Here is a 22,443-nt window from a genome sequence, read left to right as displayed (position 1 = left end):
GGATCCAATGGTAAACATAAGCAAACAATGGTTACCATATCTTAGACTTTTTATGCGCCTGACTTAAGACGGTACGTATTATGTTTTGGCGTTCATGTCCGGCCTGTTAGCTTGTCTGTCTGTTGGCTTTTTCTCGTCCGGCTCATAACTTGAATAGTCGCCATCGTGGCGCAGTGGTTAGAGCGTCTGCTCTAGAGTCGCGAAGTAAGGACTTAATCCTAACGTCGCGGGTTCGAATCCCACTTTGGGACACGGCGACCTGTCCTTTGAATGAGACCGTTTAAACCGAGGCCCCGTGTTGGCATGATAAAGATCCATCACTGCTCAATGGCCGTAAGTGCCGAGTATAGGACAAAATTTGCAGCTCTCCACCAGCAAGTGGTGGCGTATCCATATGAGTGAAAAATTCTTGAGAGGGACGTTGAACAACATACAAACAAATCATAACTTGAATACTATTAGGCTTAGAAGTATCAAACTTTTTCAGCTGATACTTCTTGGGTAGAAGGTGTGTCGCACATAAAATGTAGTTCGCTCTTACTTTAATTAAGATGCTATGGCCAAATATGGAAAAACCCTGTCCGACTCATAACAAGAAAACTATTAGTCGGTAAATCATCAAACATGGCCAATTAAAACTTCTTATGTAGAAGGTGTGTCGCACCCTACATGAAGGTCAATGTTACCTTTTATTTAAGTGAAATTAAAAAAAAAATATGTCTTATAACTTTTTAATTACAAAATCCCCAAAAATGTAAGAGTATTGCAGTATCCTTATTTTTAGAAAATGTTAAAACCAAGAAAATACATATATTTTTCATTATATCTTTTACAGCAATCTATAACAAATGTAATGTTATAAGAGATATTCCACCTCTCCCATGGATGTAATTATCAAACACTGGTCAAGGAGAATTTTGATAACAGAAAATTGCACGTCGAATTAGAGAGAAATTAATGAGTCTAGTTCGAGGAAATAACTGGTAGAGCATCTCTGATCAAGCAGGTGTTATCTATACTATCTCTTGGGAATTGGACAAAGGAATCAGCCTCTTAATTGCTTGTGTTGGATTAAATAGTTCTTGTTGGCTAGCCTAACTTTAAATATTTTGGTGTAAAATAATTAAAACTAATTTAATATTCTATGATATAATTCAAATTAATTATACCCCGATGGGGGAAGGGAGGGGGTATATTGGAATCAGCATTCCCGTCTGTCCATATGAATTGCAGCTTAAAACCAGTCATTAAATCTAAAAAAAAAAAAAAATAAATAAAAGTATTAAAGCAATTTTTATGGTAGATAGTACCTAGAAATCTAAGAGTCATGCAGTAATCATATCAAAAATGTTGCATCAAGATTACATAATTTTATTTCATTTTATAAATCTTTCAAACAAAAAAAACCCCTTTGTTTTCAACAGAATGACATAAATATGCTTTTTTATTGTACTACAGACTACAAAAAAGAATCCGGGAGTAATGAGTGGAAATGCATCCAGTTAAAGATTAAATAATGTGTTCAATGTAGGCTAGCTGTCTCAATCATTTCTGTTAGAGCATCTCTGATCAAGCAGCTCTTATCTGTATCCTTTGGGAATTAGGCAGAAGGACTACTGGTCTCTTTCTTAATTGTAGTTAATAGCAAATTCTGTCATTTAATGGCCATTTTCAAAATTGATTTGGTATAGATTAAGTTTTTAAGACTTATTTGATATTGTTAAATATTATACTTTTATTATTTTTTTTTAAATATCAACAAACAAATTTCAGAGGGTCATGTCTCACAGATATGAAAGATGGTTGCAATTAATTAAGTTTTACAATCTAATAAAAAAAAAACAATATAATGAATAATATTTTGATGTTTTATTAGCTAGCTTAGCTAAATTGTAACTTTAAAATTTCAATGAAATTTTGACTGTCAATGTTAAAATTTTTTTTAACATCTCTAGATCCATAAAAAACACCTTTAGTGATTTGGTACCTTTCCTGAAAAATCCAGCGGGGGGTAATAGTCCCATTTGGACAGTTTTAGTTCAATATTGTTTAATATAAAATTTTTAATTTTAATTTTTATATCTTTACGGAAAATTGCAGAGTGTCATGTCTCACTAAGATGACAATTTTATATTGTAAAGGATACACATAATTTGTTTTGATGTTTTATTAGGCTGCAGCATTGTTAATCAATCAGAAATATACAATAAACAAAGCTGCAGATGGGCATTTGTTAGACTAACACAACCAGTTGAGAAATGTATGATGTAATATTTGTTACAATTAAGTCTTACACCACAGGAGATTATAAACTTCAAATATTAAAAGGAAGGGAAAATATCAGTGAAATCTTTCTATCAAGGTTGATATGATTTTTTTGCACTGTGATAATTGAACAATATTTGACCGGCGTATCATGCTGTGGCGGGGCACTTTGTTAAGCTTTCAGATTTCCAAAAGTTTATCACATTCCAAGAGTAAATATTTGTAAATACTTAAATCACACTGAGTAGATGCATGTAGGAATAAGAAATTTTGAAGGAAAAATTACTGCCCGTACAAATTTAAAGATTTTTATTGTAGAGCATTGTAGGAAAACAGCACAATTTAGCAATTGCAATGTTTAATTGTATAATATGTGATGAAGTTTTCAATGATTTTAACAGGATTTATTAAACAAAACAATTGTCTAATTTAATGAAACTAGTATACGCAGGAAATAAGGCCCAAAGTGGAGCAGGGGAGGGTTTGGGGAACATATGTAACGGTTCCCTTTACAATTAGTACTAGTTTTCATTTGATTCAGTAAGATGTTTTACATTTGCTATGTAATGATATTTATTCAAAAATAAAATAATTATAAAGGAAATAGAATATTTTTGTGGCATAAACAGAATGAAATTAGGTATTAAAATGTATTTACCCACTGTTCATACACTGTTGTTTACCAGTACATAAATTTTTACATGTTAATATTTTTTCATCTTGTATATCACTCACGGAAACTTTCAATTACAATAAAGTATTTACATGTATTTGATTTTCTTCATTTTACCACTGACAAATTCAGCCACAAAGAGGTTGTCTCTGGTGTCTACACATAAATCCCATGGATCCTGTAGATCACAGTTATAAATGGAACGGAGGAACTGTCCGTCCTGATCTAGGATGTGGATACAGTGGTTTTTATAGTCTGCTGTCAGGATCTGACTCTGGCTGTCTGTTGTGATGCCCTGTGGATTAAATGATCCCTGGGTAAAATAGGGATGACCAGTGTATCTAAATCGGAGTTTGCCTGCTTTATTAACCACCACTATTGCACTGGCTCCATTGTCAGCCAGGCAGATATCCAGGTTCCTGTTCTCAGTGATATATTTATTGTAACCAGTTGTATACAGAGGGTTACCTTCACTGTCAAACTGAATGGACTGTTTTTCTGTGGAGCCAGAGTATCGGGTAACTTTTGTTTGTTTATCATCATCACTGTCCATGGTAACCAGGAGATCAACAGAGGAGGTACTACAGACACCACGAGGTCTCCACCCCTGTAGTCTGATCACTTCCTGTATCTGGTCATTCTTCACTATGTTTACAGTCCCTGTATCGGGGTCAGTATAAACTAGATGTCCATTCCTTGTCACTGCTATGTCCTGTGGTGTATATCCTGACTTGGTTTGGATTGACTTCAGTAGTTTACCCTGCAGGTTATAGAGTTTCATGATTGCATCAATTCCACGTGTCCAGATTTCTTCATCACTGAGACAAGTTACACTGGTTAGATTAAAATACTCAGTGTCTATGGTTGTGATGAGCTCTGGTTCATCAAGCAGTGGTTTGACTGGAGGACAGGATACAGCTTCTGGTGTCTTTATGACGTGGCCATGTTCTTCTGGTGTAATGGATAATGCTGACAGAGAATCAAACATTTGATGATGGAGCTGATCTGTGTTGATCTGATGTGGAGAGAAACTTGGTAACGGTACATTAACTTTAGGGGGTAAATTTCTGAATTCAGCATTCTTGGACTTGTATGCAGAGGTTAGAGAGACATCATTGGAGTCTAATATTTTCTTTAGATCAAGAATACTCTGTTCTAAATCAGAAGTAATCTGTTTAATTTCTTTTTCCTGTTTAATTAAAATAGTCAGGTATTTAGTTTTCATTTCATCAATTTCAGATTTTTGTTTTTTAACAATGATGTCAATTTCTCTGTGCCAGTCCTCTCCTTGCTTGGTTACAGCTGATATCAGTTTCTCATAATGTTTTTCAAGGTTTATTTTTTTAGAGTTTAAATCTGATGTAATTTCTTCATATGCAGGATAAATTCTTTTCTCTAGTTCTTCCAAGTCTTTTTCTAAATCCTTTTTTGTGGAATTTAGTTTTTTCAGAACATCTGTAAATTTATGCCCATGATGTTTATCAGAGGAGATGCAGGTAGAACAGACAGGAATGTCACATTTCTCACAGTAAACTCCACAATGTTTCTGTGTGTGGTTTGGACATTCTGGGTAGCTAGGAGCAGAAGTTCTGTGTTTGTATGGTACGACATTGTGTCTTTGGGATGAATCAGAGAGATGCTCCCCTACACAGGCTTTACACAGGTTAATGTGGCAAAGTTCACAATGACTCTGTAGTGCAGCTCTTTGACACAAGTCACATAGGAGGAGTACTTGAGCTCTGTCCAGGGGATCCATAATAGTCTTCTTCACACATGACTAAGTCTAGGTGATGCTGTAAAAAAAATTGAAAATTGTAAAGTATCATTCCTATATATGTTCAGGATTTTATTTTCTTAATTTTTGTGCAAATTAAAAAAAATAAATATTAATAAATAGGTAAATGTGAAATATTTTGTAATAAGAGAATATATGAAATTATTATGACAATGAGTGATTTACATGTAAAAATATTTATCAAGGGTGAAAATCATTGAAAGAACGTACCTGACAATGTAAAGAAAATAAAACAAGGAGAATATCTAATATTTTTTTTGAGAGCTAGCCTGTTTTAAATACAGGGCAATTATCTCTTGGGTTTGTGTTTACAGACTTAAACTTTTCAACATCATGGAAATCATCATTTTCTCAAAGAATATTGTTTGTAAAGTGTTTCTCCCTGCTATATATCATTTATATTTCAGCACTCCCATATAGTGCTTATTATGACGTCAAATTGTGTACTTAATTCGTTTTGTATGTTTTGTGCAGTAATAAATTACAGTTTTGAAGAAATTTAGTATGGGTAGAAAAAGGTTTCATAATTTGTGCTCGTTACCGACATTGATTAACTTTTACATTGTGAACAGACACTCAGCAAGCCTCCTGTCTATTAGCAATCAAAAAGATTAGTGTAAGAAACTGGAATTGATCTTAGTGTGACAAAAGAAAAGATAACTTCGTATTGACCGTCTTCTGATTTTCAAGTAACTATTTATAACATCCCCTTCACATGGGAGACCTTAACCAATCGTAAGCCAGGATTTCATCGAAAAATCGTCAGAGGTGGGGTAATAGATACAAACGTGTTCTCAAAACCCCGTACTTAGACCATCACTATCTGACATGTACATTATAATCATGCATTATTACACTGCTCCTTGGTTTTTGAAAGATTTCCACTTTTAACATTTTTTTTTAAATTGATGTAGAAGTTAAGTGTTACAAGAAAGTGTTTTTAAAATTGACAGTTGAATATTGTCTTACTAATAAAATCAAATATGGCTCCCGAAGCTTTGTCTGACAATCTACTTCCTGGTGTTGGCCTGTTGCTAGGTCATGTGATTTAAATCCAGGACATGTGATTTCAATACCTGTCAATATATAGACCATTTAAATAATTTTTCAGTTTGCACTTTTGGCTTTAAAAAAAGACACTGACAGATAGATTTAAAGTTGCATGAAATTCTTAAAATAGAGTATATTCTATATACGTTGATCAAATAATTTAAACCAATCATAAAGTGATTTTTTCAATGTGTTTAAAAGAAGGATAATTCAAGTGTTAAAAAAACTCAACAAATTATATGTAGTGATTTTTTTTCTAGTATACAAATGGTATATAAAAGTTGATATCCATTTATCTTGAATTCTATCACACTCAAAAAATCTTACTAAATTTTAAATCAGATAAAATTTACTGTTTCAGCATTACTTTTCAGAGACCAGAAAAGCTCATGCATTGGTGAGGTGTCCATTGTACGTCCATCTGCCTAACTGTCTGTCCTTCTGTAAACAGTTTTTCAAAAAATTTGATCCAATCTCAATATTACTTTATACACAAGTAGACTACATTAAGATACATAATTCTTTTTATCAGTTATTGATTTAGTCAATGGTGTTGCCATCGTTACTAAAACTACAAATATCTTTGAAAGTCTTTCAAAACACTTTTCCTTTTATAGTTTTAGTCCAATATCAGACTTGGTACACAAGTAGACTTAAATAAGATGCATAATTCTAAATATGGACTTTTGATTTCGACAAACAGTGTTGCCACGGTTACCTTAAATATAAATTTCATTGAAATTCTTTCCAAATGCTAATTCCAAACAGTTTTGGTTCAATTTCAGTACCTAATAAGACTTAACCAAGATACATTTTTTCAGTTTTTGATTACAACAAATGGTGTTACCTTAGTTTCAAAAAAGAGAAAATTCTTTGAAATTCTTTCAAAATAATAGTCATTCTTCAATGCTGGTTTGAATAGACTATATTACACAAGTGTACAATACTAAGGTACATCTTTCTTTATTACTGTGAAGTCACTTATTTTATGAGGATTTTATTTTTAGTTGTTTTCGTGGCTTGAAGAGACCCACAAGTTCATTTCCTCTACAAAATGTAAAATTTAATATATATTATATAACAGATCACTTCTTTAATCTCGAATTCCATTTGTGTCCACAAAAGTGTGTGATTTTACAGAAAAGTATGCACCAGTAGAGCTTCAGTCTTGTCGTAGACTTCTGGTTAATTAAGTATGTCATTTTTTTTCGAATAAAAATAAATAAAAAAAAAATACTGGTTCTCAAAAATAAATGTGATTACAATTAAATAAAAGATACCACAGAGTCTGACATATCTGTTTCATATTTGGATATCTTACTAGAAAAAAGACATTAATGGTAATCTAACAAAAAAACTTTATGATAAACGTGATAACTTTAACTTTTTAATCGATAACTTCCTTTTTTTATGAAGCAATATACCATTATCACCTGCATATGGGGTGTATATCTCTCAGTTGATTCGATACGCAAGAGCATGCTCTAAGTAAGAACAATTTCTAAAATGAGGTAAGTTAATTATAGACAAACAAGTTGATGAAACAAGAATAACAACAGTTTTGCTTAAAGTCATCATTTTTTAAGTTCTAGGGTCGATATAATGACCTTGTTAGCAAATACAGTTTGTCGTTAAGTCATATGCTGACTGACGTTTTCATTACTTATTGTTAGGCGATTATTTACACACTGAATTGTTTTTCCTTTAATTACCAATCATGACAAGGAGCACACGGCGGGTGTGACCGGTCGGCAGGGGATGCTCACTCCTCCATGAAACCTGATCCCACCTCTAATGTTTTGGAGGTCTGGAGGTTTGTTTCTTCTGCTCCCGATTTGTATTGTTTTAATGGACTTTGAGCTTGAATACTATTCGTTATCTCCATATTTTATGCTTTACTAACATAACATAGTTACTGGAAAATAAGAGTATCAATGTCTGTTTTATAGATGTAACAGATAGCCCAGGATGAGGTTTGCGTGAAGATCACTGCCCTGTTCCAGGAGAAACGCAAGAACAACGGTACAGGGGGCAAGTGGCCACTGTCCACCAGCGGTCAGCCAAGGAGAGTGTCTCATCGAGGAAAACTGCATCAACGTTGTCAATGTGAGTAAGAGAAAAAGCGCAGGGGGGGGGCAGGTCTCATTGGGGAAACCTGCTTGTCATTGTAAGTAAAAAAAAAGAGGTAGGAAGCATTTTAAATATTGTACACATACTTTTTCCCGCTCGATTTTAGTTTATATGATATGTACGCTGTCAAAAATTTTCCATAGGAATTAGTTACTGCATACTTAAATTGAGTTTAGGATGTACAATGGTAATCTAAGAAACCTGTGTAATTTTCTACCCATGGATTGAACACAAATTATGATTCCTTGGAGTAATGACTCGGTGGAAAAAAAGTATGTTTATAGTATGGTTTGAGTTATGTTGGTTTTGAATTTCTGCAAATGCATTGGAACATTAGTTTTGATTGTGTGTAGGACTGTATTTCTGAGATGTAATTTTCTACCGGTGGATTAAATACAAATTGTGATTCTGCGTGATTATGACTGCATGGGCAATATGTTTTGAGTTATGTTGGTTTTGAATATCTGCAAATGCCTTGGATGAAAATGACTTTTGAGTAAGTGAATGTCTAAGATTCTTACTTGTTTCATTAATAATGGATTACTATGGGGGAAAATGACTTGTGGAATTTTAAGAATGTCAAGTTTATGATATATTTGTGCCATTTGAAGAGTTAATTCACAATCTGCTTTTTTGTAACCATAAGCAATATGAAACAAGAATAAAGTCATATAAGTTTTATGGCCAATACAATGTTGTCAGCAAATACAATTTATCATCAAGTCAAACGCTGACTGACCTTTTTCATACTAATTGTTAGGCCATTATTTACACACAGAATTGTCGACCGATTTTTTCGTTATTTCTAGGTCATAACAATGAGCACACGGCCGGTGTGACAGGTCAGCAGGGGATGGTCACTCCTCCATGGCACCTGATCCCACCTCTGATGTTTTAGAGGTCCGTGTTTGCTGTGCTACAAAATGTGCATTGTTTAATGGACTTTTGAGCTTGAATACTGTTCGTTATCTCCATATATTTAAGCTAATGAAAATTTGATATTTTCTATAGTTCAAGAAAGAGTGTAATTGACCTTTGAACTCCTGGACACTGACCACGAGCAGTCTGATGATCCAATAGAAAAACAAGAGGCCCAAGGTCCTTAACGGTCACCTGAGTATAATACAACAATTTAGAAGTTAAATACACTGAGGGATGAAGCTTTGTTGCCCTAAAGCAAGAGAAGTAGGAAGATCAGGATCAACAAAATAATTAGTCTAGTATTCAGTATCAACTCATAACTTAAGTTCTAATCTGTCCCCCACTTAATACTATCACCATGCAGACTATTAACAAACTACTAGTGCTTCTGTACTATTTTTAAACCCATATTAAGACCCCTAGCACTGACCTCTCTTATGGTCTTTGAAGAACTTTTAATAAGATAAATTATTTTTGTCTCGTTTTTATTTATCTATTACTTACAGGTCTACCTGATTATTAAAACTAAGAAAGTACTTTTTGAATTATACAATAAACATTCTTGCATAATTATCTTATTCTATTAACCTTTCAAAAACATAATTTACAGTGATTAATTATCAAAGATGAATGGAAAAGGGGAATAACTTCTCTCAGTAGAATACAAATTAATAGAGCCCTGCCCAGGACCAGAATGCTTAGACGAATTGTCCAGATGTTCAAAAATCTGGTAGAAATACGCTTACTTATATCATTTAAACTTTTACTCAGTTTGCTTTCGATATGCCCAGAAGCAGAGAAGAATTTCACAGGTACAATGCATTTTCACTACAGATTCAACAAAGCCTTACCCTAACACCAGAACCCAAGACCAAAGGTCAAGAAATTTACAAATATGGAAGAGTTACCCTCATCATCATAACTATGGACTTCAAAGAATTAACACTTTTCCACTATATTATCAACCCCCCCCCCCTTCCTCGTTATGCCAGAACCCCTGACCCTAGGATCACAAGATTTAAATTCTGTTCGAAGCTCCCATCTTCATCATAGCTAAGCAATTTATTTATCAGCTCAACACTAGGGAGCATACAGGATTAGTTAATGACTAATTAATAGAATTAATGCATTTTCACTATATAATCAATAGAGCCCCCCTCCCCCCCCCCCCCCTCCTCAAGAACCCCAAAAACTGAGGCCATGTATTTAAAAATTTTGGAAGAGGCATCCTTGCCTATCATAATCATGCACTTAGTTTGTTTAAATAATCTCCAGTAGCAAAGAAGAAGATTTTCATAGAATCAATGCATTTTCACTATATAATCAATAGAGCCCCGCCCTTACACCGGAACCCCTGACCCTGGGGCCATGAAATTCACAATTTTTAAAAAGGCATCCTTATGCATCATAACCATGCACTTAGTTTGTTTAAATAATCTCCAGTAGCAGAGAAGAAGATTTTCAAAGAATCAATGCATTTTCACTATATAATCAATAGAGCCCCACCCTAACACCGGAACCCCTGACCCAGGGGCCATGAATTTCACAATTTTGAAAAGGCATCCTTATGCATCATAACCATGCACTTAGTTTGTGTAAATAATATCCAGGAGCAGAGAAGAAGATTTTCAAAGAATTAATGCATTTTCACTATATAATCAATAGAGCCCCACCCTAACACCAGAACCCCTGACCCAGGGGCCACGGCTTACACAATTCTGGAAGGGGCCCACCTCCTCATCATAACTATGTACTTAGTTTATCACCTTAATGCCCAGGAGCAGAGGAGAAGATTTTCAAAGAATTAATGCATTTTCACTATATAGTCGATAGAGCCCCGCCCTAACACCAGAACCCCTGACCCTGGGGCCATGAAATTCACAATGTGGGAAGAGGCATTCTTCCTCATCATAACTATGTACTTAGTTACTTTACTTAATACCCAGGGGCAGAGAAGATTTTCAAAGAATTAATGCTTTTTCACTATATAATCTATAGAGCCCCGCCCTTACACCAGAACCCCTAACCCCGGGGCCATGAATTTCACAATTTTGGAAGAGGCACTCTTCCTCATCATCACTATGTACTTAGTTACCTTATTTAATACCCAGGAGCAGAGAAGAAGATTTTCAAAGAAATAATGCACTTTACTATATGATCTATATAGCCCCACCCTGGGGCCAGAACCCCTGACCCTGGGGCCATGAATTTCACAATTCTTGAAGAGGCACTCTTTCTCATCATAACTATGTACTTAGTTAGTTTATTTAATACCCAGGAGCAGAGAAGAAGATTTTCAAAGAATAAATGCATTTTCACTATATAATCTATAGAGCCCCGCCCTAACACCAGAACCCCTGACCCTGGGGCCACGAATTTCACAATTTTGGAAGAGGCTTCTTGCTCTTCATAACTATGTACTTAATTACCTTATTTAATACCCAGGAGCAGAGAAGAAGATTTTCAAAGAAATAATGCACTTTCACTATACGATCTATATAGCCCCACCCTTGGGCCAGAACCCCTGACCCTGGGGCCATGAATTTCACAATTTTAGTAGAGGGCTCAATGCTTATTACAATGATGCCAACAGTTTGACTGCTTGATGTCCAGGAGTAAAGAAGAAGATTTTTAAAGATTGCATTATTTTTGGTGGTTTTAGCCCCACTCCTCAGGCCCCAGGGGGGCAGGGACCATGAAATTCACAATTTTTGTTTCCCTTTACCCATAGATGCTATATGCCAAATTTGGTTGAAATTGGTTAAGCGGTTTCAGAGAAGAAGCTAAAAATGTTCAAATGTTAACGCACGACGAACGCCGACGGACGAGAACGGATAGCAATAGGTCACCTGAGTGACTCAGGTGACCTAAAAATGGAACAATGGTCTGAGTATGTGGAGAAGTATGTCAAGGAAGACACACAGTGTCAAAAGACCTGAAAGAACATCTTTGTCGCAAACCTGTCTTCTTACCCAGGTACTTATACCCTGCAAACGAAGTTTAGGGGGTATATTGGAATCAGCATGTCCATTTGTCTGTCCGCCTGTCTGTCCGTCTAGCTGTCCGTCTGTCTGTAGACGTGATTTTCCGAACCTGTTCTCGGAGACTACGGCATGGATTTGTCTGAAAATTTGTACACTCATTTTTCACCATATGAAGGTGTGCACCTGTTCTAATTTTCTTGCAATTAACAGTTTTTTTCATTTGTATCGACATTTTGGGTTCATTTAGGTTTGAGACATAGCGTCTAAAACTGCCATTAGTTCAAAAATGTGAATTGCAGCTTAAAACTACTCATTAAATCTGAAAAAACCACCAAGTATTAAAAAAAATGTTTTTTTGGTAGATAGCTCCTACAAATCTAAGAATCTTGCAGTAACCTTATTAAAAAGTGTTGCATCAAGATAACACACAGTTTTTTCATAATATAAAGCTTTGTAACAAATATTTAAAAAAAAATCTTTGTTTTCAACTTAATGATATAAATATGCATTTTCTATTGACTACAGACTCACTGTGCATTACACAATAGATAGTGTAAATCCATTTGTCACTTGGGAGTTATGAGTGCACATGCATCCAGTTAAAGATAAATTAATGAGTTTAGTGTGGGAAGCTGTTAGAGCATCTCTGATCTAACAGGTGTCATCTATATCTCCCGGGAATTGGACAGAGGAATTAAAGAACTCTGTTCTCTAACTCTCTTAATTGTAATTTATGGTCTGTCAAAATACATAGTTATTGGATAACAAGCCTTTTAGTTTTTTTTAATGAATTAGGTATTAAGTTATCAATATAAATTTGACATTGTATAATATGATATTTTTATTTTTTTTAAACAAATAAATTGCAGAGTATCATGTTTCACAAAGATGACAGATAGTTGCAATTTGTTTTTTTTTTCAATCTACCAAAAAATGTAATTTGTAGTATTGTTGTTTTATTAGGATGCAGCTTAGTTCATCATCCATTAAAAAATATAATGAGCAATTAAATTTTTACTTTTAAGTTTTTAACAAATTGTGAACCCCACCTCTTGAATCCATAATTTTTTTTAGTCACTTGGGACCCTGTCTGAAAAACCCAGCGGGGGGTATTAGTCCATTTTGGACTGTTCTAGTTTCTAATGGTTGCAAAGACAATTGTTTTGATTGTTGTCATGGCTACAGGTGAGATTGAGCTTACGGAATACTATCCGTACTTCCTGGAGATGGTGAAGAGTTTGTTGGACGGGAACCTAGAATCTACACAGTACGAGGACCAGCTAAGAGAGATGTACGGTATTTATGCCAACATTGCCTTTAGAATGGAGAAACTGGTATAGAACCTTGTTAAGATTAGGAAAACATTGCTTTATTTGGAAACTTGAGTCAATATACTTGTTTACTTTACTTTTTTTTTGTTGATCATTTCCGTGTATAACTAGGTTCAATCAATTTTTCTTTGACAAGAATTAAATTTTGAACTTTTAAAATACTTCTCCTCCTACAGTTTTGATCAGTTTTAGTAAGACGTGGTCAAGAAGACTACATTTAGATACATAATTCCATGTATCAGGTTTTTGATTTTGACAAAGGGTCTAGAAAGGTTACTAAAATTAGAAATTTCTTTGAAATTCTTTCAAAATGCTACTCCTCTTACTGTTTTGATCCAATTTCAATAAGACCTGGTACACAAGTAGACTACATTAAGAAACATAATTATATAAATTGGTTTTTGATTTCAACAAACAGAGTTGGATACTAAAAATAGAAGTTTCTTTGAAATTCTTTCAAAGTGCTTCTACTCCTACATTTTTTTTATCCAGTCTCAATAATACCTGGCACTTGATAAGACACTAAGACACATAATTCTATTTATTTATTCATTTATTGTTTTTTTTTCTCTTGATTATGATGAAAGGTGTTGCCATGGTTACTAAAAATATAGATTTCCTTGAATTCTTTTTAAATGCTACTCCTCCTACAGTTTCTGATTAGGCTTGTTGAACAAGCAAACTACTAAAATAAAGGATTTTATTATAAGCACATACCAGGAGAGCTTCAGTCTTTTCAGAGAATTCTGGTCAATGATGGATGGAACAGCACTATCAACAGAGATTTGAAATATTTTCTGTAACAGAATTTAGATAGTTGTATTTCCTATTGATTAGGTCCATAGCATACTTTCTCATCAAAAACTACTCTTGTGTTAACCAGTCTTTGTTTTGTGTTTATGCATTTTTTTCCATCTGATTCAGTAAGATGTTTTACATTCACTACATAATGATGTATATTCAAATATATTTACATTTTAAATGTCTTTGTCTGAGATAAAATTTCAAATAGTAAAAATACTTTATTTCTACATAAATCTACAGGTTCATCGATAGGCCTGGTAAAAAAAAATCACGTGCCGGGCGGGACAAATATAGACAGAAGCGGGACTTGTAGCACGTGAATTTGCAGAATCAAGAGCATGTAAATATAAGGAATAACTGTCAGATTTTTTGGTTTCATGACGGTGATCAATCGATTGGCTTGCGTGATAATTTTATGCATAAACGCCTTCGGCGTTTATGCAAATTATCACGCAAGCCAATCGATTGATCACTTAAATAAATATTTTTAAAGTAAATTTAGTATTTTTAAACAGAATATCATTACGACATTTGCCTACTGTTCATAACTTTTGTTTTTATATATTTGTTTACATGTTCACCAAATTAATGTTGTGTTGTTTTTTTTAATCTTGTATCAGTCACAGAAATTTTAAATGACAATGATGTATTTACATATACTTGATTTCCATCACTTTACCACTGTGAAACTCAGCCACAAAGAGGTTGTCTCACATAAACCCCATTGAATGTGTAGATCACTGTTATCAATGTAACGGAGGAACTGTCCGTCCTGATCTAGGATGTGGATACAGTTGTTGTTACGGTATGCTGTCAGGATCTGCCTCTGGCTGTCTGTTATGATACCAACTAGATCAAATGATCCCTTGGTAGTATAGGGATGACTAGTGTATTTAAATCTGAGTTTTCCTACCTGATTAACCACCACTACTACACAGGTTCCAAGGTCAGCCACACAGATATCCAGGTTCCGGTTCTCACTGCTGTATTTAATATAACCAGCTGAATACAGAGGTTCACTATCAAACTGAATGGTTTGCTTCTCTGTGGATCCAGAGTAATGAACCACCTTTGATTGTTTATCATCACTGTCCATGGTAACCAGGAGGTCACCAGAGGAGGTGATATAGATATTGTAAAGTTCCCAGCCATGTAGTCAGATCACTTCCTGTATCTGTTTAATCTTCACTATATTTACAGTTCTTGTATTAGGGCCAGTATAAACTAGATCACCACTCCTTGTCGCTGCTATGTCATACGGTATGTTCCCTGATTGGTTTGGATTGACTTCAGTAGTTTGCCCTGAAGGTTGAAGAGTTTCCTGATTTTGTCAGATCCACATGTCCAGATTTCTTCATCACTGAGACAGGTTACACTGTTCAGTATATTATAACTAGTGTCTAAGGTGGTGATAATTCTGGTTCATCAAGCAGGGATTTGACTGGAAGACAGGATACAGCTTCTGGTGTCTTTTTTGTGTAGCGATGTTTTTTTCTGTTGTAATGGATAATACTGACAGAGAACCAAGCTTTTAATGAAGCTGTTCTGTGTTGATCTGATGAGGAGAGCAACTTAGTAATGAAACATTGACTTTAGGGGGAAAACTTCTGAATTCAGCAATCCTGGATTTGTAAGCAGAGGTTAGGGAGACATCATTGGAGCCCAGAATTTTCTTCAGATCAAGAATACTCTGTTTTACATCAGAATTAATCTGTTTTGTTTCTTTTTTCCTGTTTATTTACTATATCCAGGTGTTTGTTGACAACGATGTTAATTTCTTTGTGCCAGTCTTCTCCTTGTTTGGTGACAGCTGTTGTCAGTTTCTCATAATGTTTTTCAAGGTTTACTTTTTCAGAGTTTAACTCTTATGTAATTTCTTCGTATGCAGGATAGATTCTTTTCCCTAGTTCTATCAAATGGTTTTTTTTTCTAAACCCTTTTTCTTATAATCTTTTTTTTCAGAATATCTGTAACTTTCTGTCCATGATGTTTCTCAGAGGAGATGCAGGTAGAACAGACAGAAATGTCACATTTCTCATAGTTACATTGTTTCTTGGAATGGTTTGGATATTCTGGGTAGTTAGGATTAGAAGTTCTGTGTTTGTTCGGTACATCCTTGTGTCTTTGGGATGAATCAGAGAGAGATGCTCCCCTACACATGCCTTACACAGGTTAATCTGACAAAGTTCACATTTACTTTGTAACGCTGGTCTTTGACACAGGTCACAGAGGAGGATGTCTTGGGCACTGTAACGCGGATCCATTATAGTCTTCTCAAATGACCAAGTCTAGATTATATTGTAAAAAAAAATAAAAATTTTAAAGTTCTTTGATGAAGATTTTATTTTTATGCTTTGTGCAAACTTAAATAACAATATTAATAAGTAGGTAAAATGGAAATATTTTATAGTATTAAAATATGTGTTAATCATGGTAATAAGTACTTAACATGTAAAAAAAAAATTATCAAGAGTGCAAATCATTGAATGAAAGAGCTTGACTATATGACAAAATTAAGCAAGAAGAATAATTCATAAATTTTGAAAGAGCTCGCCAGTTTTAAGAAAAGGTCAATTCTATCTTGGGTTTGTGTTTACAGATTAAAAACTGTTGTCATCATCACTGAAATTATAAATCTCTCAAAGAGAATATGTTTAGTAAGGTCAGGGTTTCAAATTTGTAAATTTACGAGATGGTTATACCTGTGATTCAACTATATTTTACCATAACAAAGGTGAAGTATTATTTGCCTCTCCAAGAAGGAAATTTAATAAACAAGTATCATCTTGTACCTGGTCACTACAAAACTATATAATGAATTTACCCCACCGATTTCATTATAATGTATTCAGGTGTCTGTGGTTTTTAAAATTGTTTCTTTCCCTTATATGTTTCATTACTCTGTACAGTGCCTATGGTGATGCCATTTGCTATGCGTAATATTGTTTTGTGTGTGTTTTGTGTGCAGTAATAACTTACAGTTTTGAAGAATTTTAGTATGAGGAGAAAAGGGATTTCTAATTTTTCCTCATTACTGACCTTGGTTAACTTTGTATCTGTCAACAGACACTCGACAAGCCTCTTGTTTAATAACAAGCAACCAAAAAAAAAAAAAAAAAAAAAAAAAAAAAAAAAAAAAAAAAAGAAATTCTAGTTATTCTAAGTGTAACAAAAGATAAGACAACTCCAAATTGACCATGAGCGCTCATTGATTTTCTAGTGACCATATGTAAGTATTGCACTGCCTTCACTTGACAGACTTCAATCAGTCTTAAGTCAGAATTTTATTTAAAAAAATCGGAGATGGGATAATGTGATCTGAAAACCCTATGCTTAGACCATCACTGCCTCTTATGTACAGGTACAGTATAATTATGGATAATTATACATATGTATTGTTCTTTCTTTTTTAAAGGTTTCCACTTTTAATAGAATTTTTTTTTTAAATTCAGGTAGAAGACAGTTATACAAAAATGGGTGAAATTAAAAATGAAGTAATATCCTACCTGTAAAATCAAAATGGCTCCCTAAGAACTGTCTGACAAACTACCTCCCGGTGATGGCCTGTTGCTAGGCCATGTGATTTAAATACCTGCCAATGTATAGACCTTTTAAATAATTTTTCTGTTTGCACCTTTGGTATAAATAATGACAGATAGATTTAAATGTACATATTTTCAAACTAGAGTACATGTATATTCTAGATGTATTGATCAAATAATAAAAAACATTGATTTTTACAATGTGTTTAAAAGAAAGGTAACTCAAGTGTAAAAAAAAAAAAAAACTATATACAATGTATCTTTTTAGCTTGAATTATATCATATTCAGAAATATGATTGAAATTGCTAAATTAGATAAAAGTTGCTGTTTTCGCTCTACCGGTGAAAGACCTGAGTAATATAATATAATCAAATCAAATCGTAAATTACCTTCATTGAAAACTTCTGGTGGAAAAAAATAAGTGTGAATAAAATTTACTTGCTTTACTAACATAGATTAGGATTGTTAAATAAAAGTATCACTGTCTTTATTTGCAGATGCAACACATTATTCAAAATGAGGTTTGTGTGAAGATCACTGCGCTTTTCCAGGAGGAACGCAAGAACAATGCCACAGGGGGACGAGTTGCTACTGTTCACCAGCGGTCAGCCAAGGAGAGCACCTACCAGGAAAATGCCGAACAGTGTCTCAGCGAGGAAAATTGCTTCATAGTTGTCATTGTAAGTGGGAGAAAAAAAGGAGGGGGTAACAGGATCTCAGGGAGGGAACTTGCTTTATGACTAGTTATAAAAGAGTAAGTTTACAGTCTACTATTTTGTAACTTTTGATATTTTCAATAATTCAAGAAAGAATGTAAGTTGACCTTTGAACTCCTGGACACTGACCATGAGCAGTCTGATGATCCAATAGAAGTGGAGCGTTGGTCTAAGTGTCACAGGTGGTGAAAAATCAAGTCTCAACCGGGACTCGAACCCAGGGCCTCTGGCGTACCGTGCCAGCGCTCTAACCACTAAGCTATTGAGACCTGATATATTGACTGACTTTCACGCACCTGTGAACCCGGTGACATAAGTATGTAGAGAAGTACGTCTCCAAGGACGACACTGTGTCAGAGGACCTTAAAGAATGCCTTCACGGAACAATCACTTGACGCTTTATAACGTTAGTTGACGTGACAACCTGATTCCAGACCAGTTAAGCCTTTTCACAGTTCTAAATATCTTTCATTTCTATAGACTTTTCATGTCTTTTTCTTACTTAAAAATTGAAAAACCATACGCAGCTATGTTAAGGCTTAAGTGTTGCACATAAATCGCTTCTGCGCAGCTGATTAACACTATAATTATTAAAATTTTGTTATATAAATAAACTCATCGTATCCTTGTGTACCCGAAATGTGCTTAGGAAAAGTCATAGTATAACTTGGGTACAAAATATTTCGTGAGAAATTCAACTTACCTACAAATTTGAGGGTATTTTCCATACAATGTCGTAATCTGTATTTAAACAAAGCCATCACACATTTTTCCCAAGCAAGATTCAGTTAGAGAACAACCTCTTCTTACAGATTTCCGCAAAAAATCTTAGATTAGTCCATATTAATCATCTGCGCCAGACTCTTTTATGCACACAAAATACTACCTCTAATCACGGGTAAAACACAGAACACATTTCAAAAGTATATTTTTCGTAAGCATTTTGAACATGCTAAATTTTAATCAAGGGTAAGTAAGCGATGTATTTATAACATGTTCGGACATATAAGACTTAAAAATCCTTTAACGACCCGTGAATTTTGCAATAGATATCTAGCATGTTACATGCAGTTTCAAATAAAGTGTAAAGTTCATGACACTCTCCCCGTCATAACGCTTCAAGTTGGCAGTGACTTGACGTCATTTTCCATTATGACGTCATATTTTGGTAGTTCGGAGAAGTGAAGGCATAGAGTGCAATGTGATATTCTATGGGAAGCCTTAATCTACCTGCGTATATCAAGACATGTCATATTTTTTCTAAAATGTCTTTTGTGAGGTATCGGACATTGGTGATATTTGCTTAAAAACAATGTCTACGCAGTTCAGCGATCAAGTATGAAAAACAATTCAAAATTCATGGTTGCAACGTCCATGCGATAAGCAGGATATTGGGGTATCGCAGAAGTTGATATAAAAAATGTCTTACAAAGTTGCTAACACTTCAACACTTTGGTACTAGACATGTGTAGGCAATCCCCAGTTTTTAGTATCTTTCGGGCATTTTCCTGTCTGCATACATAATTTTTTAATTGCTCGGGGCTCCAAGACGTTCAATGACATTATTATTTTTGGCTTTGTTTTTACGCATTGATAATCTATAATTACCAATATAACAGCCATAACTCTTCCAATTTAATTCAAAATTTCGCCAAATGATGTTTTATGAATATTTTAGCAACAGGTGAAATATCATAAAGATTTATAAGCTACAACAGTGCAAGTTTTAATTTTGAAGAAAACGTCTTTGTTATGTTAAGGTGCAAAAAAAAAAAGTAACATGCTCCGTGAAGCATGTTTTATCTAAATAATTTAGCTGTGTATTTTTTAAATATCATCGGAAAACACCAAATCTTTGCATATTAATTGGAAAATATGTATAGTATTTATCTGCAGAGTTTTACAGATTTCATATAAATAGCATGCTTACAATAGAACTTGTCCACGTACTCTTCTAAAGACCCTCGTATGTATCACCGTTATTTTCATTCATTGAAGAGGCACGAGGGGGTTATAGCTGATGAAACCTCAATTATTTCCATTTCAAAACTATAACTCTGTCAAATGGCACATTTGGTGGAGTCTAGCTGTTATGTAACATGAGAAGTGTGTATTAAACACATATGATGTTTAATATCTTAAATTGTCTGCTATAGGAATGTGAGACAATGGCGACTTTACCAGAAGAATCAGAAATCTCGGTCATACACTGAGACAGTGGTCCTCCAAAAAATCCACAGAGGACATGGACATTCCGGACAACACCGAGTGTAAATTTAATTTCAACTCATTCAAAATCGTGTACGTCGTCAACAGCGAGTACTATTTGTACAAAAGTACAGCACTCACCAAGGCAAGGGAGGTAAGTGTACACAAGTAATAAACATTTTAAAAATTCTGTATTGTCTGTCAGCGGTTAGTGAGCTATTCTGATAAAAGTCGGCATCAGTTTGTCTGTCTGTAATTTTTTTCCCCTAAAATCTTAGTTGTAATTGACCTCTAATGATAGTTGACATCATTTTGTAATAACCATGATATACAAAATATTATTATAACTCTATATTACAAATTTTCAATTACTGTATGTTTTTCAAAGATTTTATGTTTGATCATTACAGTCACACAAGAGAGTGTCCCTAAAGCTACATGACAAATTCGCCACATGGATAAATCGCTGGCGGGAGGAAAATCTGATGGAGAATCAAAAGTCAGCTTGTGAGGATTGGCTGATGGGACACACCGAGGATCTGGTAGCGTGTACCACCACGACGGAATCTTGCGGTGCCGAGGATGCCACACCCTACTTCACCTTTAACAAATACAAAGTATACAAAGTGGAGTATGAATACGAGACCAAAAGTGAGGCAGGGGAACCAGTTGAGCCAGTCAAAGAGGCCACTAATTAAGGAGGTTACCAATGAATTTATAGATAACAACCTAGGTTTCAGCAAGTACTTGCTTAATATTATTAAAAGTTAACTACGTGTATAAGAGACAGTAGAATGGATGCATTTGAACAAATCTCTTTTTACAGACATTGTATGATGTATTTCAAAGGGTAATGCATTAAACTTATTGTTATTATTTATATAAGTTGACACTTTCATACAATAATGAATTTCATTTCTTAAAGGTTGCATGTCATTTGATCATGGGAATTTTTAGAATTTATTTACAACTGCCTGTTTATTTCATGTCAACATGCAGGTAATTGCCTTGATAAAAAAAAATTGCAATCTGATTAATTATTTGTAAATGTACCTGAAACAAGAAATTTAATATATGATCTTAAAATGAAGTTGTAAATAAGATTTTCAGTGTATAGACTTCTGTGTTAAATGGAAGAATCCTGTAGGTATTCGTATTTTTTTTTAAATTCAGGAATGTAATTTGATTACTTAGAGAAATACCTAATCCCTTAGTAAAGTTTGTTTGTAATTGTGATCATAAGAGGACTGAGTTATACTTCACGTTTGTTGTATATTTTTATTACGTTACATCTATGAGGCCATCTATCATATGCTCCATGTTTTGGGGTTTAAGTTAAAAATATCTAAATCTCTTAAAATGCATGCAGTCTGTATATTGTTACATCATCTGTTGCAGTGACACAGTGTTACAAATTTGATTACATTTAATAATGTAACATTTTATGTTTCTAAGTCAGCATTTCTTCTGACTTTGCATATTGCATAGACCCATTGTATATTTATTCATGTTACATGTGAGTGATCATATTTTGAGAAGATTCGCTATATGCAAAATCAAAATTTTGTTTCTGCCCACATATTTACGAGGTATGTTTAAAGCATTAAATCGAGCCCTATTCATGACTGCAATAAATGTATAATTCGTCTTCTAAAATTCAAAACAGGTAAAATTTGTCTCCATAAAGGTGTGCTTATATGAACCGCAAATTTTTATTTTCACTGTTAATTATTTTTAATCATTTTTCACATGGTCTCTATAAAGTAAAATCTTCAATTTGTGAACAGAGACTTCATGACAATTACATTATTACATGTAAAGTCTGGGACTGTAATTTTATGACTGGGATATGACATATACCTCTTATTATTGTAAAATAATTGTCTGTAAATAGTCATAAACCTCAGAATTGCAATGTAGATTGTAAGAGATGCAACTTGTAAGTCTGTAGTATTTCATTTTTATTACATATTGCAGTTTAATACGTCTGTCATTGAATTTTCCACACTAATCAAACAGATTG

The 22,443-nt window shown here is 34.1% G+C and overlaps 1 protein-coding gene and 1 pseudogene across 1 annotated transcript; one reads left to right on the top strand and one right to left on the bottom strand.

The window, feature by feature from the left end:
• LOC133189281 (uncharacterized) overlaps nt 1–16,217 on the bottom strand; it is a 33,096-nt pseudogene extending 16,879 nt beyond the window's left edge.
• Nucleotides 16,218–20,437: 4,220 nt separating this feature from the next.
• Nucleotides 20,438–21,118, top strand: LOC133189162 (paired amphipathic helix protein Sin3a-like). The gene is made up of 2 exons (XM_061324571.1): nt 20,438–20,574; nt 20,831–21,118. Exons 1-2 carry the CDS (start codon nt 20,458–20,460, stop codon nt 21,116–21,118), a joined length of 405 nt encoding a protein of 134 aa, XP_061180555.1. The 5' UTR covers nt 20,438–20,457.
• The last annotated feature ends 1,325 nt before the right edge of the window (nt 21,119–22,443 follow it).

This window comes from Saccostrea echinata, unplaced genomic scaffold (assembly GCF_033153115.1).
Source record: "Saccostrea echinata isolate AGI-Se365-2 ecotype Australia unplaced genomic scaffold, CSIRO_AGI_Sech_v1 ptg000017l, whole genome shotgun sequence".
NCBI lineage: Eukaryota > Metazoa > Mollusca > Bivalvia > Ostreida > Ostreidae > Saccostrea > Saccostrea echinata.
The sequence above is the reverse complement of the archived record's forward strand: the minus strand, read 5'-3'. Positions and strand labels throughout refer to the sequence as shown.